The sequence below is a fragment of the Acanthopagrus latus genome, chromosome 7 (genome assembly GCF_904848185.1).
Source record: "Acanthopagrus latus isolate v.2019 chromosome 7, fAcaLat1.1, whole genome shotgun sequence".
NCBI lineage: Eukaryota > Metazoa > Chordata > Actinopteri > Spariformes > Sparidae > Acanthopagrus > Acanthopagrus latus.
Genome location: NC_051045.1, coordinates 26201243 through 26223056, shown reverse-complemented (window position 1 = coordinate 26223056; position 21814 = coordinate 26201243). Strand labels below are relative to the sequence as shown.

Sequence of the window (21814 nt, the reverse complement as noted above, 5' to 3'; positions counted from 1 at the left end):
TGTGCTTCACGTTACATGAAACACACAGCATTATCCGCACTCACACGAAGTTTCCTACATCCTGTCGAGTGTATTGCTTTCCCCCACTGCTTTGCAAATCCCCTCGATCCTCATAAGACACATGGATTAGTGCATCGATCCTTGCAATCGATAGTAGAGTGCTATTTATCAAACCTGCATTGCAGCAACTGCCCCAAGCTGCACAGTCATGAGTGTGTGTGTGTGTGTGTGTGTGTGTGTGTGTGGCTCTGTGAAAGGATGTGATTATCTGCCTGTCCGGGATGCAAATCCAGTGGCAGAGAAGAGGGGAATAAATAGTCATCAGAGGCAGATAAAGTAATGCAGAGGGAGAGAGACTTTTCAAGGCTTGATGTTGCACAAGCCGATCCAGCAGAAAACCTGGTTAAGCGTGGAAAGAACAGGCAAGACAAAAGGACGATTCGAAGGCTTTTTATAGCAGCCTGTAACATGTGATTCTGCAGGGCATTAAAACGACTTGCTGAGAGATGGAGAGCGGCAGAAAAGAGAACTTTTTTTTATTTTTTATTTTGGGAAGTCATCATGTGTAACCTCAAAAACCATGACCAATTTTTTTCAAATGTTCTGCCCCATCATACTATTTATATCAGTTGTCTCAATTTTTATGGACAAGGAGCAATTAGATGGAACATTTGACTATAGACAGAACAGGAAATGTTTTTTTTTTTTTGTTTTTTTTAAATTTCAGTCAACGCATTAGATATGAATTCACTAATGATCAAACATAAATAACCAAAGTCATTTAATATGCTTTTGAGTCTTTGAGCTCAACTGTTTCTCTGGAAAACAATCTACTGCTGATTTGAATTTAAAGTATTTCAAGGAACACTGATGCCTCTTTTTGATCATGAATAGCACACAAAAGGAGAGCAAGAGGATCGGCTATTTCTGTATCAAAGTTATTCTTAATGTCTCACCAGGTCGGATTCCAGCTCATTTGTGTTGGATAGGCCAGAACATTCTAACTATTCTTCTTCATGGTGGAGCGCTGCAAATGAATTGAGGAGTCTCACAGCCTGAGGGAAGAAGCCGCTCTGTAGTCTGGTGGTACGATATCTAAATAACGTTTACGTTGTTTTACCATTGTCGTCATCTAAGGAGCCGCCAGAATCAACAAAAAAAGTAAGGTTCCCTGTAGCTGCTTTAAGATCCAGGAAGCTGAGTCAGTCAGGAATACTCTCGTTCTAGGCTTAACCATTTATTACAACAAATTGAAACGCAGTGATGCTTGGCGCTGATGACTCTGCTCATGACCAAGCAGCATACAGAGCCAAAACAGGGAGGACAATGCTGAAAACCCAGCAGGCTAAACGCGAGTGAGCCCTGATAGGACTCTAAGCCAGACAGCGGAGGCAAGCCTGCCAGCCGCAGCAGTGCGTGGCTGTATTGCCTTGTGTTGAGATTGGCTGTGGCTGGTGCGTGACTGGGAACAATGATCCAACCAGCAGGCTGTCTGTTGATTACGACCTTAGTGTCCTGCATGAACTAACTCAAAGCTTCATTTATTAGAGCTAAACACAAAGTACGGCTCAGGAAATTGAGATTTTCATTACTTGTTCACGTATTTGGTCATAAAGTATGGGAGAAATGAAAAAAAAAAATGCAAAAGAGACGCAAACTGCGTGGAATAACAAAGTATCTATGATTCGGCTGTGTCGATTTTAATCATTTGTTTTGAAGCTGTCCATCATGAGTCCAGCAGTGTTACAGGGGTGTTAGATTGCTGGATGGCTTTTCAAGTCCCGCTGATTAACGTCTTGCTAATTAAACACAGCCAGGCTTTTACAGTTATAGCAATTTATGTCCCTCTCGCAGCAACAGCAACCCGGCTGCCCTTTCGAGCCGCTGTATGACTGCCTGGTACAGCAGATCTTACCGACAGCTTTTGGGCATGTGGGTGTTCACCATGCCTTCAGTTTGGTTTCAGGTTGTTTGTTGCTGGCTGAATGACTGTGAGCACCTCAGAAGCAGCCCACGCCTTGTCAGCCGGCAGGTATAGATGCATTCGACCATATGGGGACGACGCAGCACCTATACACACTGTAGCCCTTGATGTAACTCTGCTGAGTGTGTAGGGAAAACAAAACACTTTGGATATATTAAGGTCATTTCTCTCCATTCTGCTGATACTTTCAGTGGTGACTCACGCGCTGAGATTAGTGGTGGGTATGTCTGAGTGGTGAATACTGTTGTGGAAGACTGTAATAGTTATATATTGCGTTCCAGATAAGATAATGTGAAGCTGTTTGCTCACAATGTGGATAATTTTTCATTTTAGCTTGGCTTGTAATTTTTCATAAAGGGAATTTAGAATATACAAGATGGATCAGTTCTACACTGAATAGTGGAATAATCTGTATAATAACAATTATCTTCACGGCAGCTTTTTACAAATGATAGATATTCTTCGATATCTATCATTTGTAGAGAATGCAATTTTAAAAGAACAAGGGCAGATGTAGTTTCTAATAGTGTTTTATTTGGTTGCCTGCTGTTATAAATTCCAGAGGAGAGTGAGGAGGGGAGTTGGCAAACAAGACTAAATGAAATGTGACTATAACTTCAAACCATTATCTCCGCTACAGCCAGAATACAAATACAACCAGACGACTATATAGTGCACTGGCCGTGAATGAGACACACGCAGGGTAACTGTGTGTTTGAATTCAGGTCAGGCTCTCGATGAACTCAGTACTCACCAGAGACTCTGGTTCTCTCTCCTCTGTTCCCCCTCTCCTCTTTGTAATATTACGCTCATGAAGCAAGGTACATTTCCCTTCCAGTTCCAGTCAGCAGTCAACATAACAGAGCAAAAACACCCGATCCTATACCCCTGTGCCCTGTGCAGGGCAGTAAACCTTAAATTAAATACACCTCGAAACGTCAGCCATCTTAAAAGGAGGACAAACTGTCTTGGTACTACGGGCGGCTGAAAAAACATTTTTTTTCATGTTAGCTAACATTTTATGACAAAACTGGCATGGGTATACTGGCGCCCTGAGCTGCTCATGGGTTGTGATCACATGCGGTGTTGCTGTTTGATTTCAACCTGAAATATTAAATGTATTTTTGGCCTTCTGTCAGAGTGCGATCCCAGAGAGCGCCCGCTGTCATTACCACCTCATTTCCTTGCCAATATCTTCGCATTTATACTTTTTGGCTGGAAATGGGGCGAGATGGGGGATGTAACTGTATCCTTCCATTTGATGGAATGTGTGAATTGAAGGGAGAGGGGGTTTTGTATGCATAGGTGAAACTGTGCATATTCCCGTTGACATCCGCCCGTGTGCAAATTGGAATGCGGAATCTGTGGATTTATTTGAAGGCTTGTGCCTTAATGTGTGTGTGAGAGCTCTTGCTTCTGGCTCATATGCCTGTCTAAGCGTGTGTGTGTATGTGAGTATGTGTGTGTGCGTGTGTGTGTGTGTGTGTCTGTCTTACTGGGTACAGAGTGAAGTGCTGGTGTCTGGGAGGGCGAAACAGGAGGAGGAAGAGGATTGATTCTGAGCTTTAAATAACACCCTCTCCTCTCCTCCAGCTGAGTCCACCAGACACATATCTGCCCCGCACGTCACTCAGCTCACCCTCGCTCGCGCACATGACCACGGACCGAGTGGATGATCGCAGGTCGGTCTGTGCGCGCTGCTTCTGCACTCAGCTGGTCCAACAGGAACAAGAGAAACGTCGGCCAAAGTAAATCACTGCCTGCTCATTCCCCTTCCCCAAAGTTTGTAGCTGGCAAGGGCAACAGAATGAATAATTTGTGCTGATAAATGGCAGCAGTCCCTCGTCAAAGTGGCTCATTTGTTCATTCATAGACTGGAGCGGCAGCGAGAAATGCTGCATGAGGATTTTCCCTCTTATACGGGAGAACGGTTTCACTCTCGGTCGCTTTCTGCTTGACAAGCTTTGTGAGAAGCTGTGTGTGAGTGTGCACATGTGACAGGCCTCTGTGTGAGAACACACACTTCAGTCTGAGGCGGAGGCAGGAGGGAGGGCAGGTCGTCCGCTCATCACAGTGTTGGCAGTGTGATCGCCAGCTCCTCCTGTCTTCATGACACAGTGCCCTTGGGCAAGACTATGATGGTCCTGATGGTCAGGCCACCACCTCGCATGGTATCTCACTGAGTGTTTTGGAAAATGATGGGTAAAACTGGCCGATAGTGCCTTTACCATTCACCACACACATGCATTCACACTCACTCTCATTTGATAAAAGCTATGTGATAGGGGCAGGTTTTATGGATTTTATAAAGGCCCATGAAGATGCAATATCATCCTCAGTTACAAACTCTCCAAATTAAACAGATCTATATATTGGTGCAAATTCTGCCATGGTGAATTATTAGCACTGACAAATCCTCGCTCCAAGAGCAGCCCAGCCGCCAGAAAAAACGGTTGGCAGTTAACATTTATTGCAAACAACGTTTATTACATTAAGTGTCTCATATCATGTCGGCTGTTCCAACATTTGTGTGCATTCCACCAGTTTTTAACGTGATGCCAGGACATTTTATGTTTGTGGAGACAAAACAAAATATTTTTGACAAGGCAACGGGACATTTCCAGCCATGTTTATGGCAACAATCTTGTATTTTTAATGAGGCATCGACACGTTTCCAGCTGTGTTTGTGGTTAGGTGTCTGCACAGTTACACATTCCGAGCTAAGATTTAACTGCGACAGTTTGTTTTTCCTTATGGTGAGGTAAGAAGTGTGGCCAGTATGGTGTTTACAAGTCTAGGGCCCTTAGGAGCCATTAATCAGCTCTGTGTGTGCGCCAAAGGTAAGCCGGAGAACGAGAACCCCTAGGGAGCGCTAAAACTGAATTTATCTCTCTGCTAGAGATTCAGAGCTGACTTAATGTATACATTTCCATACAAGCATGGAGAGACTATCTGGTCCACTTTAGGCTGAAAGCACTAAATCTTTCATCAGCAGAGTTAGGTAATGTCCAGAAGATGAGCTATTCCAGATGGAGGCGATAGATCACTCTTCTATCTCTTACTGGATAGATGGACCCTCAATCCATCAACGTGACCAATGAAAATAAGCAGGTGGGTGCGGGAGAATAGACTTTAAGATCAAAGGTTTGAGAGAATTTCTGAAAGAGTTATTGTTTTCTTCAAGACTTTGGACATTTCTGAACATATTTGCAGTTTTTTAGCACAGATAGCTATGTCATTTTTAGACTAGTCTAGTCTAGGATCATTGTTTTTTATGCCATGATAACCATGAACATTTTAAATTCTTATTTTGAAATATGGTCTACATGGTGTGATATAATTTCAATTATTAATTTGCAAAAGGCCTTATTGTAAAATTTAGATAATCTATCAACAATATAAATGTAACAATTACTTATCTCACAAGTCAATGGGAAACTAACTGTAAACAAAAGACGCAGGTAGCTGCCATCTACTGACTCTTTGTTGTAAATGCAGTGCGCACTCTTTACGGCAGATGTCATTTAAGTTCACAACAAATATATATATGTAAATTATGTAAGTCTATACTAGTATATACTATATAGTATATACTATATATGTATATATAAGTATAATTCTTAGTTAAGCCTACTTCATTATGCTATTCATTCATCATTCATTATGCTTGCGGAGATGTCCTGCCATATTTGTTTTGCCTGTGTTATGCTATATGGCAAGTAGATGGTGGTGCAGCGAAACAGCGCAGGCTGGTGTGGCGGTGTGGAAGTGTCACTCCATGATCTGTGTGTGACATGTTCGGGACCCGCGCTGATCAGTTTACCAAAAGACGCAGCTGCTATGTTGTTCTGCGACTAGCATGCTGGACCTACTAGTGGTGGTTCGTCCTCATCGACGGATTAAAAATAACAGTTAAGTCATTGCTGTCATTACTGTGTGTGGGGCACAAGACTGAACAGAAGTGAAAGTTCAAAAGTGTAGTGACGCTACATAGAGAAATGTCTGTTGTGTTCCCTATGTACTTATCCATGCTAAATAACATGCCCTGCTACTGACCCCTTACTCTGTTTATGATCTCTGGTCATGCCTCTGCCACAGTAGGTTGAACATGCTTGTCCTACAGCGATTGTCAGCATCAGCTGATGTGTTTTCAAATTGATGCACAATGCCAAACTGAGTGAATACACATGACGCATTACTTTCTTAAGTGATTGGCCATCGCAATGTGACGTTTGGTTATGTTTCTCCAAAAGTTGACTAAACATGCTGTGTGAGCTTCTTTACCTGCCAGCTATGACACTGGGGGGCGTGTCTAAATCCTGGATTCCATCTTTGTGACCTCATTTCAGTCAATATCCAACTTTCAATCAAGATTGTGATATCCCTAATATACATGTATAACTGTGCAATTAAAGTTTTTGATAAGAACCCACCACTGCCATATTTCATGCATTAAGAGTATAGTATTCCATTGTGTTTAATATTTATTCCTTTCAATTAAATTGTACATAGGCACAGTGTGCCTTTTTGGGACAGCAGTAAAGAGATGACAGAAACGTATGAAGATGGGGAATGACATTCAACAAAGGTCCTGCCTGAATGCAAACATTGCTGCATTAAAGTGGAAATGCTCTGATTTTGACCAAACTCTGTCTTCAGATGCTAGGGAATACTGCTTTATAAAGTAGTATAAAAGCCTTTGCGGTTCCAGCGGGAGCTATGTGAAGTCTGATAAATACCCTAAAGTGATGTCATTTTTCATCAGCGTCTGATGGGCCTGAAAACATAAAACAAATTTCAGATGAAAACAATCTATTACTGTGGAGTTGGAAAGAAATGAGGTCATCAGATCTCTGTAGCAGTCCTTTTGACAAGGATGGAGAATTTGTGGAATAAAATAGACAACTGATCGATCCCTGATTTTGAAACTGCTCATTGCAACTGAAAGTGTAATACGTTTTGTTCTTTTGAAGGCCATCTGAGCATCCCATGATTCAATATTTGAACTGATGTCTAAATAACCATTTTTCTTAGGTGTTCAGTGACACAATGGTGCGTTTGTAGCTTGGTAACACAGTTAAAGAGCTTTAAAGTGTCCTTTTGCAGAATCCTTCTTTGAAAGGCATCTGTTTTGGTTTGGTGGATCGATATGTGAAACTCCTTACCCACAGAAATAAAAAGTGATCATAAATTAGTTTATTTAAATTCAAGTTGAAACAGCTTTCAAAGACGAATCAGTCACGTAGTATGAATGCTTGTCCTTGAGTTTAGTGGTCATTAAAGGAGCACTATGTATTTTTATGGAAACAATCAGAAGAGAGAGATTTCATTGACTGATTTTTACCTACATTTTACCTACAGACAGCACCTGGAAGAAAAGGAAAACTGCAAAAGTTGCACTCATACATGCCTGTTAGAAAGCTCAAATGCTCACTCCTCTCTTCCCATATGTCCACACCATATTTGCATGTTAAGTGGCCATACCATTTTCCACGGGTAAATAGCTAATGTGATGCCACCAGCAAATTTATACGTGAGCTGCTGGTGACGCTCCCTTCCCCTCCTCTTACTCAGAGATTACCATTTAGCTGTTCTGCACCTCTGCCATTTCTCCCCTACAGCCTGAGCTGCAGCAGCTCCGCAAATCATTTGTGTGATCACAAAAAATATGCCTCTCGCCCCCCAACCCTTTCTCATGTGTACAAATAATATGGCTTCACACTTTCAAATTGCCTGCAGTGCATGCGCCAAAGTCAAATTTCGCACGCTGGGGATACGGCAGTCGTTCCCATTAACTTCTGCGGAGAGCAGGTTCATGGGGGATCCTCTCTGTCATGGATAATCAGGTGATAAGGGCTGTTGGAAAGAATTTTGGGAGTCCAATCTTACTTGAAAAATAAAGACTTTGATCCTAATTAAATGCTGAATGTTTTTAGAAATGTGCAGGCCAATGTAAGTAATCTCCATTAATCTCATTATGGCCCTTAGCGCTTTATTCTGACTGTTGAGGAGTGCTGGGGTGAAGCAAAAAAAAAAAAAAAACTAACTAAAAAAAACACGGGATTTGATTAACATTAGCTAGGTAAGACGACATGTAGGGTGGTAGAAGGACAACAATCACCAACAGTCTTCAGTGTCTGGCCGATCTGCTCGCACAAACCGGCTTTTCAGTCCCCGCTGTGGTATTCTCTGGCCTTTTTCTGTATCATTACCTCACGTTCAGTGTGCCAACTCCCTTCTCTTCACCACAGGGTTTACCAGTGTCTAAAATGTATTATTACTTGGCAAGAGAGCTACCAGTTTGAAGTTATTGCTAATGCTAATGCTAATGCGTGAATACACTCCAATGTATGTAATCTCATCGTACATGTGTACAGTGACAATGAAGGCATTCTATTCTATAATGTAACAACCTCATGCTAATAGTGGCATAGGCAATGCTTAAGCCTGCATATGCAGTATGTAGATGCATAGTTAATACAATTATAATAGGCTAAAGTTGAGCATTAAATTAAAAATCATTTTAAAGGTACAGTGGCTTGTAATATGGTGATTGGCTGTCTCAGCCACTCCGCCCCACTCCGAGGGCAGGATCACCGTGTTACATTACACGTTCTTTTCAACAGACAAATTCTCAACACATCCGTTAACATACAGATGTAAGTTAAAACACTTCAACATCGACTTTTGGTTTAACACGGGACATGCACACGGATCTCCTGGATGGAAGTCCTGTGCTTGCTTGACAGAGCCACACGCTCGAGGCTCCACCCAACTTGGTCTTGCTACATCACCTGACATTTTGTGTCATATTTGGACCACATAATTTAAACTGGCAGTAGAATTGAGTTTATTTTTTATTTTAAAGTATCAGTATGTAAGTAGATGATGATTTCACGATGTAATGGCTATAAAACATGGACACCATCATTGTTCAGATTGGTTTCTTATAAAATCTGGCAACATAGTCGGACTGGCACCATTTCAGTCAACTTTCATGTCTCCATTACAGACTAAATGATGCATTAGCTCATGTTTTTTCATGTGTTGTTGGTAGTTGCTACTCGGAGGGAAAAAAAAAAACAAAAAACAAACAAACAAAAAAAACATTTCAACGGTGGCACTGAGAATAATACCACTTTGAAATGCTAGGAGCACAAAAATGATCTGTTTTCATTGTAATGGGATGCTCTGGCATATCACCTGCACATGATTTGACTTTGTTGTATGCACCATATGCAATTTGAAAATCTAAAGTTGTGTTATCTGTGCACAGACTGATGTCTCATCAGCTGCTCCACTCACCTCAAATCTTTGAGCAGGAAATCACATTTACTATTTATTTTTCTGGTTTCTGAACATAAAAAGGTAAATGAGCTACTGGCCCGCTGCATTTGCATGTGCCTCCGTCGTCATAACAACCAACATGGGGAACATCTTTGAAAATGTGTTGATTCATTCATGCTTTTTTATCCCCTCATCCTTCTATGTCATTCCTGCTGGCGTTTTCAACCTAAGAGATGTTTTCGTTAAATTCTCTTGGATAAAGATGCATAGTACATTCTAACAGTTCAGAAATGGCTAGAAACACGAGGAGTATAAAGTATCGGCAATATGTATGCATGAAAGTTCAGAGGGCAAATCTACTTCTCAAAGACTTAGGCCATTGTTAAGTTGTTAAAAATGAATACCACTTTACATTCAGCTTTCTCTCTAGCCCCTGCTGTGCTCAGTGTTGGCAAAGTCTTAATTGGCATTGTGTTTTCCCAGTGCTGGGAGGCTTGGCTGCAGTAGAAATAGACTTACAAAAAATACATTTCTGTTAGGTGAGATAACTGCTCTCTGGTGACCACTCAGGGCTGCACCTGTAAGGCAGTGTGAAACTAAGTTTACTGTGTTGTTGAAGGGCAATTCATCTGTTCACCAATCCATCTATCCACCGATTGATACCTTGGTATATCATCAAGCATTAACACAGATACACCTTGGCAAACCAGCACTGTCCTCCACCACTTCCTGTAAGTTCTTCTTGGATTTGTCCATGGTATTGTTCGTTCTGGTAACTCTTCCACGGGAAAGGATGCTCCTCTCAGCGTGAAGTTGACTCTGAGGTCTCATGGCATTAATAACTTTTTCACCTGGTCGGAGACAGTGACAAGGCCACCATGAGGAGCTTGGGCTCACCCGTTTGTATTTGCTTTACGGTCACTTTGCAGAGCTCATGATCGCATGTGGGGTCGGAGAAAGGATCAGTGAGTAAATCCTGCCCCATGGTATGGCTCTGTAACAATCTGAAACAAGTCAGCACCACAGCTGATGCATGTCACCGGTGGCTACTTTTTGATATATTCCTCTCAGTTTCGTGTTTCCATGGATCCTCTCTGCTTTGGTGTTTCTATCCTGCTCTAGTTTTAGCCAGTCGAGTGGCATGTCTCTGTGCAATGTCAGCTGGTCTGTGCACCACTTTGGTCAAGACTGGAATGCATCCACAACTCTTTACAATTACAATTGATTGCATTTGAGACTTTGTCAGTTCAACTCTTTTGACACTTTTTACACACACTCTACAAATTTTCCACCAACAGTCATAGTCCTGAGAAGATGACACCTACTTTAACTAACCATCGGACTTTTCCTAAAGCTCTACCATGAGGGTGACATTGTTGTTTTTTTATGAAATGTCCTAAATATGCAGTATGTAAGAATCAGCCACCTGCCAAATTCATCCTACAAACAGATGGGGAGCGACATATCACCACAGAAACCACTTACTGCTGTTAATTGTAGCTGCCTTTAGCTAGTAAACGTATTAACTATGCAGCTAGTGGGTATATAAGCCTACTCTGTCTGGACTTGGAGCTCAGTGCAACAAGGGAGTGTTGGTGTTGTTGTTGACATTGACATAGACATTGTCTACAAAGATTATTTGACATTTTGTTGTTAATTTTAGTACATTTTTGAATGTTTTAAACAAAGATTTTTACATATTGAACCATAAACAACTATTGGATGGATTGCCGTGACATTTGACACAGATATCCATGTTCTACAGAAGATGAATCCTAAAGACTTGAGTGATCTTTCATCAAGCACTACCACGTTCATGGTTCCTGGAGTATTGCCTTGTATCCGCATTGCTCTGTGTACCTATATGAGTCAACTGAAAGTCAATTCTTTCCTAGTGGAACCTCTGTGATCCCAGATGTATTTGCAAAACTCCTTGTTTTTTTTGTTGTTTTTTTTCAGTCTGGAAGATGCCTCTAGTACGTTGGAAAGTAATAACGTTTGAAGTGAATTTGTGCACCACAGGTAGCATAAAAATCAGATGGCTAACTTATTGACAAATGTACAGTTCTATTGAGACATACTTTTGAAAGTTTGATAGCATATTTACCTAACATTGCAATGCACACAGCATGGTGGCTGGGTAAGAAGAATGCATGCATAGTGGTTCATTTGTCTTTTAAACAAAATATTTAACAAAGCTGGCACAAATGATCGTGTCCTCTATATATAAGGTGGTGTCTTATCCTTATGTAATCAAATGCATTTCCTTTTTTTGAACACCTTCAGTGTATTTACAGTCCCACAATACTGACTCACAAGAAATGGATTCAAACCACATAGGAAGGATAGCTGTGACATTTTGTACATTTCTGCATTCCACAGGATGAACTGTATTCACTTCTACACACATCATGAGGTCAAAATTGTCATTGGTCCAATATTTCACACCCAAATGACCTTGTCATTTGCCAATAGTGAGTGGAAAAAAAACACAATTTAAGGCCTGGTGACAGCACCACAGAGAAAAAAAAGGTACCACAATCTTACAAAATACTTCTTCCTGGGTATAGCTCATCATTTTCAGTGTTATGTATTTATTTAGCTCATTGCTTCTATGTGTACTGAAATTGTTTCATTTGTGTGAATCGGTTGTGTTCTTGTTAGGGCTCTCTGCAGCGGAGATGTGAAGGAGTAGAGAAAGGGGATGTGTCACTACTTATCACTTTTCCAAATATAGAGATGTAATCTGCTGTTTGGTAGTGGGATTCAGTCCACAGAAAGAGGAAGAGATAGGGGGAAGGTGGAGAGTGAGGCAGCCCCTGAGGCAGACCTTGTTGTGCTGTCAAACACACATCTCTCTGGAGTGCATTCAATTTCTTTCTTCTTCTTTCTCCTCTTCCCCTTTTGATTTCTGCTTTCTTTCCCTCTGTCTAGCAGTGACCTTCTCCATTTTCATGTCATCGGTTGTGTCAGAAAACAAAGGCAGGTAAATAGGCACATCAAGGATTGCCTACTTTAAATTTTCAGGGAGCCACAAAGATGACAAAGCTTGAAATTCTGACAAAATACATCCTTTCATGTAATCTGTGTCGAAGGATGGTCCGACATTTTGGGAAACGCACTTCTTTGTGCTTTCTCGATGACAGTTTGTGAGGAGGTCAATACTACTGCCAGGTCTATACACTAATAACAGGCTGTACCTCGCTTGGCTTAGCATAGACTAGGAACAGAGGAAGACATTTGAGACACATTGTGTTTTCTACAAAATCTGTTTCTTTGCTTATCAACACCCCAGTTACCGTTTCAATATTGTTGATTACTGATGCTCATGTATCTGAATAGAAGCAAATCCCTGCAGCCAGGTGAACATCCTGACACCAGACAAGATGAGCTGGGTTTGGAATGAAATGTTTGGGTGTCAATAAAACCTTTGGCTGTGGTGCATTGTTTTTCTTTGACAGTGAAAAACTTTCTGTTCCGGCAGGCATCTGGATCAAACCCAGCCGGACATCTAGGATGAGGGAGAAGAGGGCCGACTTCGTGGCAGGCTGCCTGGGAGGAAGAGTAATTGCAGCTGGTGGTCTAGGTGAGCACATCCATTTTTCCCCATCTTTTTCAGGTGTTCGTTTCTGTTAGCTGATTGCTTTGGAAAGGAGAGAGAGAAGAGAATGGCCACACCTTGCAGTGGTCTTACCTCGGTCAATCATCTGCCTGCACATGTGCCTGGCTCCACCCCAATTTGCAACTCTGCATTTAAAATTTGTCCACAAATCCAGGCAGAGGTAATTTTCTGGCTTTAGAATCTTCCACAGTCAAAGCTGACAGGCTGAGACTTTCTGAGACCCAAAGCAAAGGCTGCACTTATTGCCTGGTTAAAAAAAAAAACGGTGGTTTTAAAGTCAAGCTGAAATGGAGGCAGAGTGACATTTGCCTCCACGTATTTACGCTGAATGTGAGTTACTCCCCTGCAATGCAGCGACATGTCACAATAGCTGGCTCTGTGACTCAGTTACCAGGAGATTAATTGATCAGAGGGCTGGCCAATCACTGCTCGTAAAATGACCTAATGCAGCATCCAAGATAGACGGCTGCCAGTCCAACAACAGGGAATACAGTACAAAGGTGGTTTTCTTGGCTGGTTTAGCTCCTGGCAACCTGGGGCCTCGTCAGCTAACGTTACCTGCACAGCTAAAGCGAGCCAGCTGTAACTGTCTGATGGCAGCCAAACTCTATGAACCGCCTCCGCACTGGATTCCCCTATCATGAAGCTGGCTGCAGTTGGTTTCAGAGTTTGTGTTCGCTCCTGACACAGGCCGTAAACATTGGAGCCTGGCGCAGTTAGCTGCTGTTAGCGGTTACTTTAGCAACAAGGCCTCTCTCATCATCAAATAAAGTTAAAGATTTGTGTTTTAGTACAGTAAAAAGTGAAACAATAAGACATGAAACGTGAGCTCAGTGCCTCTTGCTCACCACTTAAGATTGATTTTGAGTGGATGACTTTAAGAATTATTGGTTGAATTAACAGGTTAGTGCGAGCTTACATAAGCACTTATGACTTTATAGGATAATATAATTACCAAATTTGATATATAATTATACAAAGAAATTGCTTTTTGTGATTATTTGGCAGATCTTGTGAAGTAGGCGCACAAGAACGTGGTGGAGGAGTGATATTTGTTTGTAGGCCAACCTTGAAGTAAGCATCACGCAGGTCCCCTGGACCTTATTTCAGACATTTTACTGAAAAACAATAAAAATAACAAAAACATTGACTTTGCTAAATGATGTCCAGGTTTTACCACACCACACTATGTGACTGTGGAGGGGAATAAAATAGTTAAAAGGTATTTTTCATCTCAGCAGACTTTAACGTCAGGCAGCCCTCATCAGACAAACAACCAAATAGGTTGATTGTGCAATCAGCTTATCATAGCCCATATTGATGTTCCTTGTAAGGCAGCAAACTTAGTGGCCATCATAAATATTAAAGTAGCAAAGAAGGAATCCAAAAGCAGATAAGTCACTGATGACTTCTTTTTTACTTCCATCCATAATAAAGTTATGCCATGTTTCAAACATAACTGAGGTTATGTGTGTAATGTAGGTACATTTGTAACTGAATTAACAGGAGTAATATTGCTAAGTCACTTTAACTCGAACCATGATGTTTTCCTAAACCTAACCGATTTGTCTAAACCTAAGAAAACTGTGACTGTAACACAAAGGTCCATCTGTCACTGCTAGGATACAACTGTCATGTTGTTTTTGGAGTAACTGTCACTCGACCTATTCAGTCATTTAGGTATGGGGATGTGTTAACATAATTATTTCCATGATGCCAAACATTACTACTACAAGGTAACTTCAAGTATTTTCTACACTGATTGTAATTATTTGCTAATTGAACAAATGACTCAGGGTTGGCTTTAATCAGCCCCACCACAGATAGTAAAGTTGTTAGTGCTAATGTCACTGGTAGCAGCAAATGAAACAACACGACTACTGATTCATCACAAACTCCACACACACACGCAACCAAATTAATTTTCCATTTACTTTCCATTTTCTCCTTGACTGAGCTGCATTTGTCAGAGTACATATAGTGTGAAGGCAGACTGAACAGTGCTACAAACCAAACTGAGGTCAGCTTTTATCCTCGATGACATGCTCGTTAAGCAGATATTGACACACTTTCTGTGCACCTACGTGGATCAGTAAGCCTGCATACATACACACACACATGCACACACACACCCAGGCGCACGCACGCACACACACACACACACACACACACACACACACACACACACACACACACACACACACACACACACACACACACACACACACACACACACACGCGCACACACACACACACACATCAAGGGGACCTCTGTTTCTGGTAATTTTGAAAAAAACAACAATAAAGTAGACAAACTCTGCATTATGCATGAGAGAGAGGCTAACAAAGATCTCAACCCTGGTCTTGTTTTTCAAAGAAATGTTTAAAAATGCCATGCCTTTAAATAGTAATTTATTGATTGAGCTCTTAATCATCAGGTTGTTTTTCACACATTTCCATGTGGGCCAGATACACTTCAGAAGAGTTTTTCTTCGTCTACAGCACAGAGTGATAGTCAATAATGTAGCCTGACGTGTGTGTGTGTGTGTGTGTGTGTGTGTGTGTGTGTGTGTGTGCATGAATGTGTGAGAAACACATGAACACACCGATCTTGTCATGCTGAGAGACAAATTCAACAGGCGACAGAGAGAAAGCAAAGAGGCTTCAAAGAGAACCGAGAAGGAAATGGAAGTGTTTGTATGCTTTTGGTAATGTGAAAATGACAGAGTGAGTGAGCACAAGAGGAAAGGAGGTCGATGTTACATTTTTCTTTGTATGAGTGTCAGCTGTGAGGCTGGCTCGCCATTTAATCCATGGGGGAATTGTGGGCTTGTAAGTCATGGCACATTTCCAATCCTCTGCCTTTTGACTTGGGAAATAAAAGAGGCAAATAGATCCATGAAGAAGACTGTCAGTAATGCAGTTGTACTAGTTGTATACAGTTATATATATCATTCTTTATAGACCTGTCCAAGGCTTTTGACACTTTTGATCACATCACAGCCTTTTTTTTTAACAAGTTTTGATTAGAGCTCTGCTCTGGATCTTATAATCACTCCTGGATGGTTGACGATTGTTATTATGCCCTCTCTTTAATTTCTCTATACATAAATATTTAGTTTCCAACGAAGCATTTGAATTAGTTGTCTTGTGTTTATTGCAAATGCAGAACAGTTATTTGTTCTCAGGTCTCTCCTGCGACAGATCCTAATTTAGTATAATAATAATTCAGTGAGATTTCCTGAATAGATGAAGGTTTAACTTTAAAGCAAAGTAGCAAGCAGACTGGCCCTCAGCAGAGCACATGCTGTACCTCTGCTAAGGTCTGAAATGACAAAAAAATGCTTTTGGATGTCCGTGTATGTGTATGCAAAATAATCACTGACATATCTCTTTATCTGGATCCACACCAAAAGTCAATGTGGTCTGTTCTGTGACCAATCCTCCAGCCAAGTTTAATGGAAATCAGCTGTAAAGAAAGACTAACCCAAAGAGCTTGTCTCACATACAGGCTTTTATTTTGTTTGCTCATACTGTACATGGCATTATGAATTCAAAAGGTACCCTGGGGGAGTTCACAGATGTCACAACACATTAGTTTGCCTTTAAAAGCTGCATTGTTTTTCTTCATTGCTCCTCTGTGCTTCAGTATGTTAGTGTATAATGTGAAAATGCACACACATTAAGAAGCCACGCTGTGATTGTCAATATGTGTGTGACTGTGAATTTCTCTGTGGACATTTCTGGATTGACTCTCCTTAACTCTTCACCTTTTCTTCACCTCCTTGATCAACAACTATCTAACCATTCTGACTGGGATTGTTTCATTATCAGAGTATTTGTCACAAATGTTCTCACACAGATGCATACTTATACAGACAAGGACAGAATACAGCGCTTGCATATAAATTCTTATATTATCAACAAGAATCAGTATGTATATAGCACCTTTGAAAACAAAGTTTTTAAAGCAGGATAGTCAGGAAGACAGTATTACAGAATAAACACTCAGTAGTCAAGCCAAACACAAAGAAGCCGAGTCTAAGGCGAGTTAAAACAAAAGGCACAACAGGAACTGTAAAAACACAAAAAGTCAATATGAGAAATTACAGTTTAAAGGAATGAAAGCAATGAAACAGGCAGAATCACAGGCAAAAGTAAAATCAAGGACGTTAAGAAGATGACATCACATCAGAGAAATTAGAACAAATAAAATGATAAAGAGCAGTAGAGCAAGATAGAAAATAGATTAAAAAAAATAAATAAGCAAGTAAAAGCAGTAAAGGACGGTAAGTAAAAGACATCAGATGGAGGAATTAAAAACAAATACATGCAAGCTATAAAAAGAATAACAAGACAGAAAGACAAAAAAAGCAGTTCACAAAGGTTGAGTTCACATAAAAGCAAGTCTGTAAAAAATGGTTTTATAGAAGGGATTTAAAAGAAATGACTGATTTTAGACAACACTTTTGATATGTGCGACCTAGCTGCTCAACAGCAGAAAAAGTCATCCAATTACTGATTACTCTTTTAAAGAGTAACGTAGTTACCTTTCATTTTACTTGTTTTTAAAAGTAACAAAGTGAGATTACAAGTTACTATATTAGTTACATTCAGCAGGTGCCAAACCCCTTCCCTTCCCCTACCTTCTCCAGGTAGGAAGAAAAAAATTATCTGTGAGGCAGCACAGCATTGATAGTAGTGGGATCTGGTTTATTATGGCACGTAATGAGGGTGAGTCAACCGTGACTAAGGGCAGCATTTGCTCTACAACATGCCTCCCAACCAACTTCTTCTAACCCTTTGTCATCAGCACAGAGTGTACAGCGAACGTTAAGAACTAGAACTCAAACATGGTTACTGGCATCACTGCTGCTCACGTACTAGTCGGGGAGCCAAAGTCTCAAAAGCTCAATGAAATGGGTTGAACCTGACATGGTCTGCCATACTTTTTAGATACACAGAACCCATGTGCTGACAACATCCAATGAAATTTTAAAATTTAATTCATTTTAAAACATATTTCTACATGATTTTGCATCAATGTAATGCAAAACATGAGGTGTTTTCTCACTTTTTTCCCCCAGATATTTTCAATTATTCCTCCAAGTTATGACATCAGTCAATATGCCATTCTTGTCACCAAACTGTATACTCATTCCACAGAAAAAAAATAAATAAAAATCCAACCAAAATCAATGGATCTGTGGAGATTTCACTACTAGTTGGTGATCAACAGGTTCAGAACCTCAACAGAATTTTAGACATATTAGTCTATTTGCCAGCCTCTGTGTATTGGGAATGCATTTATTGACAGCCTAACCAATCCACTGAGGAGTTGAGGGAAAAAATAATTTTTCACATTTTTCTGATAAAAAAAATATAGGGTGCATACACTAAAATATTTTCGCGATATTTCCGGCAGAGCAGACCCTCCAATTATTGGTTCTTAGGGTCAAAGTTAACAGAAAAAAACACAAATAAAAAGTATGGCAGACCATGTCAGGTTCAACCTACTTTTGAGACTTTGGCTCCCCAACTATAAACACACTGTACATCAACATTCTTTTCAAACTTCAGGCATACATACCTCAGCTCTGCCTCTCAACCTTTTGACGCTAGTTTTAACATTATCATCTCTGACATAACTCATTCCCTTATGAAACATTTTAAGCCTGTTATATTGGATGATATTATGAAAGGAAGCCTGCAAGCCAGAAACAACACAATGTATCAACTTACTTGTTGTGGCTTAAACCACAACACCAACAGGCAAATCCCTGTGTATTAATATCAGCATTTAGAGCTGGTGTTGTGGGTAATTCTGCCGTTGTGTTTTTATGCAAAGTGACATCACTACACACACCCATGCCCAGGCTTGTAAATAACAGCGATGCAGAAGTTTCCACAGACCTCATCACAGAATTACGGGCTAAAATTGATATTTAAGTGTGTTTTAATTTTAAGTTAAGTTTAAAACATTGTGTTTCAGGGGCTGTATTCACAAAACGTCCACAGAGTAAGAGGAGCCACTGTGGTGAGTCATGTTGAATGATACTTTGACCGTTGAAAACAAATATCTGTCTTATACGCCACAAACACGAGTAACAAATAACTGGCGGAAGAAGGCAACAAGGTCGAGGACGAGTGTCGTCTACTGCCTGCTAAAATATGATAAGTGCTGAAAAGGGGACACGTAATAACCCTGTTTACAGCTCAGATCACACATTAGCCTGACTCCACTGCAGATTTGTCCTGGCTTCTGTTTGACCCGACGTGCTGTGCTATTGTCTCGTTCTATGAAAACAGAAGCAACGGGAGGTCAGAGAGTGGTGAACAGAAAAGACAGAAAATGAGCACTTGATGGCTTCAGACACTGGAAAATACTGCGGCAAATGTCAAAGTCAAACTTCATGAATTGCACAAATGTTGTCTGGGACCTGCATTTTTAGGATGCGTGCTACACCAGATTTCTCGTACATAATTGGCACCCTGGGAATCTCAGTGGTCAATGCAGGCTGACAGACACCACTAAAAACAACAATAATAAAGTGCATTTTGATTTCCTCTACAATCTGTGGTTCTAAATATTTCTGTATTAAGATGTTCTATCCCAACATTATTCAAGTAACTTTATAATCAAGTAATTGTTTTACACATTTATAATAAGCTCTGAATCGTTGGTAATCAAATCAGTGATGTCAAGTGAAGTCTGCCGCCCAGGGTGACTCTCTGGAAGTCTGCTGAAAGTCCGCTTGAGGACCTTTGTGGACTGGATTAAATATAAATTTGGACAGCTCTCAGCAGCCTGCACAGTCCGAGAGTCTGCAAGTACGGTGAAGTCTGGACATTTGGATGCGGCCTTAAGCTTTCTGTGCCCTTTTGCTGCATGACTGCTGCCACATCACTCAACTGAAAGTCACAGCACAAACAGCCTCATGGCTCTTTGGCCTATCCAATTTCTAATTTTACCCCTACACCTCAATCAGAGTAACAAGTGGGAGTGGTTGAAATCTCCCTCTATGAAACGGGGCAACCCTTCCAGACCCTCGTACGTCATCAGTCACAGCCGGATATTCCCAATGTGCTGCTGGAACCTGGCGTTTTCACATTGACGATTGCAATGTATTTGATGTAGATAGAAGAGCATGGAAATGGCATCAAAAAATAATGTTAAAGGGGCTTTATTAGCTACAATTAGCAACCCGTCCTGCTAATCTGCCAGGTTGCATTAATGCGGTAGTGGAGCGGTTCCAACTGCAGCGACTTCACTGCTGAACATCAGTTAAATTTTGGGTTTGTTATGTAATCGAAGGGGGGGACGTACCTTGATATTTGCAGGACTGTCTTGCACAAATCCACGATAACAATGTAACCTTAGCTCGTTAGCTACTGAGACGTCACCAAACTGTTCACTATTGTGTCATGCTTGTTATAAAAGAGAGGTACTACATTAAAACAATGCGTTCTCATAACCCTCGGTTTGAAGGGTACACCTGAAAGTTTTCTGTTTTGAGGGCCATGCTGCCCCAACACATCACCCCAACCCTCTGTCCCAATGACAATAGGGAAACCCTGTCAATAGAAGTGAACGGGCAAAACAGCGGTGTACGGCTAAGTGGTAGGAGCAAGGAGTGTATTGGGATTGGTCCTTAGTATGCATCTTTCTCTCCCTTTTGTGCTGAGGTTTTCCTTTGCTGATCCCCTGACTTTACCTCACTTGCACAGCATCACAAGGGCGGTCACTTTTCCCTCAAATCAAGTGTGGCCGAAATTTTAAATGCTGCATAATTTGTATGTATTAATCAAAATGCGTGCACACCGTGCAGCTTTATGTGCAACAGCTGCATTAACCCGTCATCATAATAATTCTAATATAAAGGTGTACCTGACTGTACACAACCTGTACAGATGTGTGGCTAGCCATGTCCGTCTGTCTGTAGTAACAGTATCTCATCCTTTTGTATAGTCTTTATGTTAAGGCGTCCAACACCCCTGTCCTGAGACTACACCAATGGGCAGCATGACCTGGCTTTTAAATCTTGCTAACTTATCGATGGCATTCTAACAATTTTTTGGCAACGGGCCAGCTGAGGCTGAGCTGGGTGAGACTGATCACTTGATGTTGCTTGTGTTGCTGATGTTGTGTGTCAAATAACAGCCTGAGCTAATATGAGATACCTTGTCAAGAATCGCGATGACATTTTTTGCAGACCAAAGTTCTCCTTCAGGATGAAAGGGATTAAGTTTGGTGATCCGCTGTCATTTTGGCGGCGATTAAAAAAAAGTGAGCAAAGGATAAATGGTGGGGAGAGGGAATTAATTTTTAATCCAGATCATCAGATCTCAGTGGAAAGCCACAGTTCACTTGAAGTTCATCTCACTCAGGGAGGTTCACTCACCTCCATCTCTTTCTACACCATTTGGTCTATTTGACCTTTGCCTCTCCATCCTGCAGGACTTCTGAATTCAGCCTCTGTTCTTAGACTTTAACACAAACTATCTATAAAAAAATGTGACAAATTTGAATGTCAGTTTGTGTTTTCATGTGAGAAAGACACGGAAATTCATGTTTGTTTGTGTTTTCCAGGGCTTAACAAACCTTGCACCTCTAATCATAGTCTGGTATGATGGTGGAAATCGCTTGTGTGGGATGTCTTCTAGTCTTCTAGGTTTCAATAATATGGCGGTCTGCTCGCAGCTTTACCTTTTCACTGATTAAAAACAGGTCTCTGATAGATCTTTGACGGGGGTTAAAATAAGGACACCGAGCTTCAAAAATAGTCAATACTGACGAAGCATGAAAGTAATAATTCTCCTCAAGATGAAGAGTCTTAAAAAAATCAACATGAAGGTTAATCTTGATGTCACTGCCTTGGAATGTAACCGGGCTAATTTCTAAGCTTTTTATTTTGTGTTCA

General features: G+C 40.9%; 1 protein-coding gene across 5 annotated transcripts in view; it reads left to right on the top strand.

Annotated features, from left to right (window-relative positions):
• The window catches only part of LOC119022986 (kelch domain-containing protein 8B-like), a 215111-nt gene that overhangs the window by 186272 nt on the left and 7025 nt on the right, over window positions 1-21814 (top strand). For all 5 annotated transcript variants that reach the window (XM_037104537.1, XM_037104534.1, XM_037104533.1 and 2 more), the window contains one exon: window positions 12756-12857. In XM_037104537.1, the coding sequence (XP_036960432.1) occupies window positions 12756-12857 (102 nt within the window). The remainder of the gene's footprint in view (window positions 1-12755; window positions 12858-21814) is intronic.